An 8966-nucleotide genomic window follows, 5' to 3' on the forward strand; every position below is an offset into this window, starting at 1 on the left:
AGCGATAAATAGAAAGTTTATTAATTTTAATAGAATTTTAAACGTCTAGTTATTTATAATATATTATAAAAACTTATTTTTATAGCTATTCTATAATTAGAGGTTTCTTTTTTAGCTTATAAAAGAATTTTTTATAATCTTCTATTATAATAGCGACGATATTAATAATAAACTTCGCTTTCTTATTAATAAAGTTAGAAAATTATTCGAAATCTTAGAGCTATATAATAATAACTTAATTCTCTAATTTTTTAATTATCTTAGTAAAGATATAGACGAAGATCTCTACTATATTCTTTTCTTTAAATATAATCTTTATTATATAATTTAAATTCTTTTTTAAAAACTTATTATTACTTTAAATAATAATAGATTTATTATATAATAAATAGTTAGATATATAATAATCTAAATTAAATATAATAATTCTAAATCTAAAGAATATATAAGAGTTATACTATTCTAGCTATATGTCACGATACGTCAAGGCCTCCTTCAGAGCCACCACCCATTTAGGCCTAGCGTGGCTTGGCACCGCACATATCTGCCCTGCGGGCACATAGAATAATCAACATCTTTTACACCACACACCAAATTATGACATAGTCACATTGTCTCCTGACAACATGGTAGCAACACCTGAAGATCATTCAACAGGCGTCTATTAAGTTTATTCCGCTCCCACACCAGTTGCCTACTCCTCCCCTAGGACCCCACCTACCTCAACACCAAGTACGCTCCTGAATCAGTACTCACAGTCCCACGAGTCCCTACACGATATCGTCCACGTCGATCCTTTCACTAGGCCACTCGATATCACCATAACATCCAGCAGCGAGATCACGATCCCTGGCTTCTCAGCAGAGCAAGTCCGCTCCATTACCAAGCTCATAGAAGACGTGCTCGACAAGGCACTCGACAAGCACTTTGACCCACTGCCACCACAGCAAAAGCAGTCAGTGATAGCGCCAAAGCCGGCACAGCCACCGGCGCAGGAACAAGAGCATATGCCATTGCAACAGGCAAATGTGGAGAAAATTGCGGAGAAAACTATGGAGAAGAACAAGAGCACGGACAGCAGCAGTCCTATGCAAACGGGCGCACTCTCCACAATTCCACACCAGGCCACTATGCAGAATTGCGGAGATCCTTCCCCTCGCCTCAGCAGTACTCCACTTTCTACCTCGCTTCTCGCCTCTCTTCTCGCCTCTCAACTCGCCTCTTTTCTTACTTTCGCCTCTCCGCTCGGCTACATTCGATTCGCGAAGGATATGGAGGCTATAGGCCAAGGCTAGGTGCATGGATATATGGACGGCGCATGATTGATGTAGCTATCTAGAGATGCAGCCACGAGGACGTGTCTTTTTTTCATTCTTTGCGGGCATGTTGTCACGGTACGCCAAGGCCTCCTCCAGAGCCACCACCCATTTGGGCCTAGCGTGGCTTGGCACCGCACATATCTGCCCTGCGGGCACATAGAATAATCAACATCTTTTACACCACACACCAAATTATGACATAGTCACATTATCTTCTAACACTATAGTATTTCTAGAATAATATTAAATTATCTTAATAAGATAATTAAGTATTAAAGTTCTTCTATATAATTTTCTAAAATAAGTTTTATTAAGATTATATATATAATATTAGAAATAAAGATAAAATTATTATTAGTTAATTATAATTTATAAAATTATATTAATATTACTTTAAATAGCTTATTTACTTTAATAAAAAATATATTTATAAAGTTTAATATTAAAGCTTTAATATCTAAGAGATAATTAATCTTAATCTATTTTATTAATATAATAATTTTCTTATAAAAGTTTAATTAATATTTATTCTATAAAGAGGTTTCGATAGCGATAATATACGCGGATAGAGAGATGAAAGCGAGTATTCTTTCTATTTCTAACTCTTTAATTTTTATATATAAGATTTCTAGATCTCTAATAACGACTTAATTAAGAATATTTAATTTTCTAATTTTTATAATAATTCGATAAGAATATTCTTCTTTATATCGACGGCTTTTAGAATTATATTAACTTATTCTTTTATTAATAGATCTATATTCTTATATAGAGTACTATTATCGCTAGAATAATATTTAATCTTTAGATATTTAAAATATCTATCTTCTTTTTAAATTCTATCTATTAATAATTTAGAATACTTATATTCTTATATATTAAAATTTTTAGTAATAATATTATTATTTCTTTTAGTAAAGAAAGTATTACGTTAATTATTCGAGAGAATAAAGTTCTTATTAATTTTATTAATCTCTTTCTTACTCTTTAAATCTAATACGTTATTAATAATCTAAAAATCTATATTTAATACTTATAGAAAAATAATTAAATTTCGAAAAGTATTAAAAGACTATTCTAAAATTCGATATTTTAGATATATAGAGATTAATCGTTTTAGATTAAATATCTTATAAATTTTAATAAATTTTAAGAGAGTAATAGCTATAGAGAATTATACGTAGAAGTTCTTAAATAATTTCTTCTTATCTATTACTCTTATATTAAATTTAAAATTAAATATCTTAATATTCGATTTAATAATCTTATTATACGTTTTAAATATATTATCTAATTCGTCGATTATTTCTTAGATAATTTAATATAAATCTAAAATATCTTCGTTTACTCTTATTTTAATAATATTATAAGTAGTAAACTTATAATAATCCCGTATATAATCGATTTTCTTAAATTTAATAAAGAAGATTATAGCGCTTTATTTAAACTTCGCTTTAAGATATTAATATTAACTATCTCACTTAATTCGATTATTAATATTATAAAAATTCGAAATATCGAGATATCGTTTATTTAATTCTATACCCTCTACGCGATCCGTGATAGGAATATAATATAAGTTTTAATAAATGCTATTAATAAAAATACTTAGCTAACGAAATATAGATATAACCTCTATATCTTTCTTATCGAAGTTTTTTAAATTAGCTAATATATAAGATTATTACTTCTTTAACTATTACTCTTTATACTTTAAGTCTTATTTAAATTTTTTATTTTCTTTAATAAATTTCGTAATATTAATATAATATCTATTACGTAAATCTCGAAGTTTATTATTAGTTTTTCGCTTATAAAATAATTAGCTATTATTATTACTTAGCTTAATAGTAATTATTAATATCTTTATCTTAATATAAGTAATATTCTAATTAAGTTTTTATTTTATTATTAAAGTATTTTAATATTATAATTAGTAATTCGAAAACTCTCTATTAGAGTTTTTATTTTATTATATTAAACGAGTAAAGGCCTATGAATTAAATTCATAATCATTTTTTTAATCAGGGCTGTCCGGCTGTCGAGCGATCTTTGGTGAGCGAACTTTGGTGAGCGATATTTGAATTCCTTGCGCTTTAATGATTATAAGATAGATTTTCAAAATTCTTAAAAATTCGAAAAGCGCAAATAGCGCTTCATAATTTAAAATAAAAAATCTCAAAATTTTAATAGAAAATAAAAAAGTTTTTCCTATTGTGAATAACGTATACCTATTTTTTGATGAGGGAGGCGCGGGAGGGCGAGATTTTGATGGTTGCGGACGCTAATTTATTTACCCGCGGTGTCTAACCAAAAAGCGTAGACCTAATGAATTGATGATTGGCTGCACATACAAATTCAAGGTTTTCTAGTTCAGCCCTATCTTATTCTTTTATATATACTGATATTAGAAGTATTAATAGCGCTTTTTATAAAATTCTATAAATTAATAATAAATATAAAGATTATAATAAACTCTTCTTTAATAATATTTATAAGTTATACTCTAATATAATCTAAACTAAATTTAATAATATATCTTCTAGAGATAGAATATTTTCTCTTATATTATATAAATAATATAATAATATTTAAGATCTTCTTATCGAAGTTCTCGAGTTCTTCTAGACGATAATATATCTATAACTTACTTATAATAATTTAACTTTATATATTATCTAGATTTAAAGTTAATAAGTTTATTAATATTAAGCTAGTAAGAGTATAAAGAAGATTTAATCTAAGATCTATTTCTTTTAATATATTAAAAATATTTATTTTTTTTAAATTCTTATTTAATTTAGCTAGATTAATCTTTATATAAATAAAAGATTTTTTTTTAAATAATCTTTTAAGTAGTAAACTTCTTTAACTATAACTATTAACTTCTTAATAATATACTTTTTTTTTAATTATATATTTAGTATAATTAATAAATAAATCGCTATTACTCTAGAAGAAAGATAAATAATATTATATTAGAGACTTAATAATATATATAATAACTCTATATTATAATATAAAGAGAATATTATCTATATAGAATTATTATAAATATAAACTTTATAGTAAGATAGAAAGGCCGAAAGGCCTTAATACGCTAAGCTTAATTAGATTATAATATAAGTAAGTAAGATCGTAAGGTTATTAAAACCGTAATATTTTAATAGAATTTCAAATATCTAGCTATTCGTAATATACTATAGAAATTTATTTTTATAATTATTTCGTAGTTAATAATTTCTTTCTTAGCTTATAAAAGAATTTCTTATAATCTTTCGCTATAATAGCGGCGACGTTAATAATAAACTTTACTTCTTTATTAATAAAATTAGAAAGTTATTCGAAGTTTTAAGACTATATAATAATAACTTAATTATCTAATTTTTTAACTATCTTAATAAAAATATAGATAAAGATCTCTATTATATTCTTTTTTTTAAATATAATCTTTACTATATAATTTAAATTCTTTTTTAAAGACTTATTATTACTCTAAATAGTAATAGATTTATTATATAAGTAAAGGCCTATAAATTAAATTCATTGAGTTGGATTTTTCATTTATCTAAGTCAAATGGAGTTAAATTTTTCTAAGTTAAATGGAATTTTAGCCCTAGCCCTAAGTCAAATCGAACTCTAATCGCTTGCTGTGCGTTTTTGACCTACTTTCACCACTACAAAATTGATTTAATCTATATGATATATAGGCATATATGTGCGGAGAGAGGCGCGCTAAGGCCTAATTAGGAAGGTGTATTGAGTGTGAAGGATTAATCCGTAATAATTGCCCATAAAAAACAGAGAAAGGCCATGTCCTTATGGCAAGAAGTATCGAAATACCGGAAAGAAATGGAGACAACATGCCAATTAGTGGTGTGAATCCCACATTATCTCCTGCCGCAGTGAAATCATTCGAATAATAAAATAGCTGTCAGAGCAAGACATCGGACGGTTTTAATTCGTCCAAATATGTATCGTCCGATATTCCTCCTATAGAGGCCTAATTGACTGTGATCGTCGCAGTAGATCCTCCTCTTATAACGTTATTGCAGTGATATACCATATTAATGCAGTGGGGATGACAGGCCAAGTTGCAGTGGTGTTCTCCGCTTGCTGAGTGATGATTTGATGTGGAACCGTGGAGAGCATGTGACGTGGGATCTTGGAGAGCTGAGCCGTGTTCTTGGCGATGGGGGCCTTGTTGCCGCTTGGTTTCTCCCAGTGTTCTCCGCAGTGTTCTCCGCATTTGCCTGTTGTAGTTCCTCCTCTTACTCCTTAATGCAGTGGGGATGACAGGCTAAGTTGTAGTGGTGTTCTCCGCTTGCTGAGTGATGATTTGATGTGGAACCGTGGAGAGCATATGACGTGGGATCTTGGAGAGCTGAGCCTGTTCTTGGTGCTGGGGGCCTTGTTGCCGCTTGGTTTCTCCGCAGTGTTCTCCGCATTTGCCTGTTGTAGTTCCTCCTCTTGCTCCTCAATGTAGTGGGGATGACAGGCCAAGTTGCAGTGGTGTTCTCCGCTTGCTGAGTGATGATTTGATGTGGAACCGTGGAGAGCATATGACGTGGGATCTTGGAGAGCTGAGCCGTGTTCTTGACGATGGTGGCCTTGTTGCCGCTTGGTTTCTCTTTCCGCAGTGTTCTCCGTAGTGTTCTCCGCAGTGTTCTCCGCATTTGCCTGTTATAGTTCCTCCTCTTACGATGTTCCTCCTATAGAGGCCTAATTAACTATAATCGTCGCAGTAGATCCTCCTCTTATAACGTTATTGTAGTAATGTATTATATCAATGTAGTGGGGATGATAGGCCAAGTTGTAGTGGTGTTCTCCGCTTGCTGAGTGATGATTTGATGTGGAACCGTGGAGAGCATATGACGTGGGATCTTGGAGAGCTGAGCCGTGTTCTTGGTGCTGGGGGCCTTGTTGCCGCTTGGTTTCTCCGCAGTGTTCTCCGCATTCGCCTGCTGTATTGACTTCTCTTGCACTGGCTGAGTGGATTGGTGTGAGACCGTGGAGAGTAGGCCTGTTGTGTCACTGCTGCTGATGACTGTCTCCGCAATGTTCTCCGCAGTGTTCTCCGCATTCGCCTGCTGTATTGACTTCTCTTGCACTGGCTGAGTGGATTGGTGTGAGACCGTGGAGAGTAGGCCTGTTGTGTCACTGCTGCTGATGACTGTCTCCGCAATGTTCTCCGCAGTGTTCTCCGCATTCGCCTGTTGTAGATCCTCCTCTTGTTTAACTGAGTGCGAGGGTACCGAGGGTAGATGTGTTCATATTGGTGGAATTAATAGAATTAATAGAATTGGTAGAATTGGTAGAATGGTGGAAGAAGAATGGTTACACAAATAGGTGGAAGGATTATTATCCGATCCCGGACGCGTTTGGTGTGACTACAATATTTGAATGTCAGTTTAACCCACCTATCGCTGGCTTGGGAGGAGTATGTAGGGGAGGACGTATCCGTTCGGGCTCTTTTTGAGGGCCTTCCAACGCGTTTATGAGCAGTAGTAGGTAGCGCTTGCGACCTCGATTGCCAGCAGTAGCGGATTCGCCGAGGGGTGGCCTGGGGGCGTCAGTAGGGGCTCTAAGAGGCGGGTAAAAGGGGTGTACGTGCCTGAACCGGACGCGTTTGGTGTGACTACAATATTTGAATGTCAGTTTAACCCACTTACCGCTGGCTTGGGAGGAGTATGTAGGGGAGGACGTATCCGTTCGGGCTCTTTTTGAGGGCCTTCCAACGCGTTTGGTGGAATTGGTAGAATTGGTAGAGTGGTGGAAGAATAATGGTTACACAAACAGGTGGAAGGATTATTATCCGATCCCGGACGCGTCTGGTGTGACTACCATGACTACCATATTTGAATGTCCATTTAATCCACCAATAGTAGGCCAAACTTCATAATTTTTACAGCGTTAGAAAGCGCAAAGCGAGCTTTACAATTTGAGGAATTATGAAGTAACTGTATGTATCGCAAGCTGAGTACTTCAAAGTGTAAAACTTCTATATACAAATTTTTGATAAGGGAGCTCGGGAGGGCTATCGGGCTGACTTAGCCGGTCTAACCAAAGAGCGTAGCGAACCCGAATTTATGATTGGCTGCACATACAAATTCAAGGTTTTCAAGCTCAGCTCTATCTTATTCTATTATACAAGTAAAGGCCCATGAATTAAATTCATGGAGTTGGATTTTTCTAAGTCAAATCGAATTTTAGCCCTAGCCCTAAGTCAAATCGAACTCTGATCGCTTGCTGTGCGTTTTTGATCTACAAACAGGCAAATATGTGCGGAGAGAGGCGCGCTAATGCCTAATTAGGGAGTAATAATTGCCCATAAAAAATAGAGAAAGGCCATGTTCTTATGGCAAGAAGTATCGAAATACCGGAAAGAAATGGAGACAACGTGCCAATTAGTGGTGTGAATCCCACAATATCTCCTGCCGCAGTGAAATCTTTCGAATAATGAAATAGCTGTAGACATCGGACGGTTTCAATTCGTCCAAATATGTATCGTCCGATGTTCCTCCTGTAGAGGCCCAATTGACTGTGATAGTAGATCCTCCTCTTGTGACGTTATTGCAGTGATGTATCATATTAATGCAGTGGGGATGACAGGCCAAGTTGTAGTGGTGTTCTCCGCTTGCTGAGTGATGATTTGATGTGGAACCGTGGAGAGCATATGACGTGGGATCTTGGAGAGCTGAGCCGTGTTCTTGACGATGGTGGCCTTGTTGCCGCTTGGTTTCTCCGTAGTGTTCTCTCCGCTTGCTGAGTGATGATTTGATGTGGAACCGTGGAGAGCATATGACGTGGGATCTTGGAGAGCTGAGCCGTGTTCTTGACGATGGTGGCCTTGTTGCCGCTTGGTTTCTCCGCAGTGTTCTCCGCATTTGCCTGTTGTAGTTTCTCCTCTTGCTCCTTAATGTAGTGGGGATGATAGGCCAAGTTGTAGTGGTGTTCTCCGCTTGCTGAGTGATGATTTGATGTGGAACGGCCAAGTTGCAGTGGTATTCTCCGCTTCTCTTACTCCACCTCTAGTAGAGTATTAGACTGAGTGGCTAGCTGAGTGGCTGACTGAGTGAATAACTAATATAACGTGGGATCTTGGAGAGCTGAGCCGTGTTCTTGACGATGGTAGCCTTATTGCCGCTTGGTTTCTCCGTAGTATTCTCCGCATTTGCCTATTATAGTTCCTCCTCTTACTCCTCCTCTTGTAGAGTATTAGACTGAGTGGCTAGCTAAGTAACTAACTAAGTGAATGACTAATATAACGTGGGATCTTAAAGAGCTAAGCCGTGTTCTTGACGATGGTGGCCTTATTGCCGCTTAGTTTCTCCGTAGTATTCTCCGCATTTACCTATTATAGTTCCTCCTCTTACTCCTTAATATAGTAGAGATGACAGGCTAAGTTACAGTAGTGTTCTCCGCTTACTAAGTAATAATTTAATATGAAACGACCAAGTTATAGTGATATTCTCCGCTTACTAAGTAATAATTTAATATAAAACCGTGGAGAGTATATAACGTGGGATCTTAGAGAGCTAAGCCGTGTTCTTGACGATAATAGCCTTATTACCGCTTGATTTCTCCGTAGTATTCTCCGCATTTATCTATTATAATTCCTTCTCTTACTCCTTAATATAGTAGAGA

General features: G+C 34.7%; 3 protein-coding genes across 3 annotated transcripts; 1 reads left to right on the forward strand and 2 right to left on the reverse strand.

Moving 5' to 3' along the window:
* Positions 1-626: 626 nt before the first annotated feature.
* Positions 627-1295, forward strand: HO173_001501 (uncharacterized protein; the record flags this gene model as incomplete). Its single annotated transcript, XM_037303440.1, has 2 exons — positions 627-659; positions 759-1295. The coding sequence occupies 2 exons, from the start codon at positions 627-629 to the stop codon at positions 1293-1295; spliced, it is 570 nt and encodes a 189-aa protein (XP_037169162.1).
* Positions 1296-5590: 4295 nt separating this feature from the next.
* HO173_001502 (uncharacterized protein) lies at positions 5591-5995 on the reverse strand (the record flags this gene model as incomplete). Its single annotated transcript, XM_037303441.1, has 1 exon — positions 5591-5995. The coding sequence occupies one exon, from the start codon at positions 5993-5995 to the stop codon at positions 5591-5593; it is 405 nt and encodes a 134-aa protein (XP_037169163.1).
* Positions 5996-6100: 105 nt separating this feature from the next.
* Positions 6101-7175, reverse strand: HO173_001503 (uncharacterized protein; the record flags this gene model as incomplete). The annotated part of the gene is made up of 3 exons (XM_037303442.1): positions 6101-6532; positions 6992-6997; positions 7170-7175. 3 exons carry the CDS (start codon positions 7173-7175, stop codon positions 6101-6103), a joined length of 444 nt encoding a protein of 147 aa, XP_037169164.1.
* Positions 7176-8966: the final 1791 nt, after the last annotated feature.

The sequence above is a fragment of the Letharia columbiana genome, assembly GCF_014066305.1.
Source record: "Letharia columbiana isolate WasteWater2 chromosome Unknown Sc0000003_s0, whole genome shotgun sequence".
Taxonomy (NCBI): domain Eukaryota; kingdom Fungi; phylum Ascomycota; class Lecanoromycetes; order Lecanorales; family Parmeliaceae; genus Letharia; species Letharia columbiana.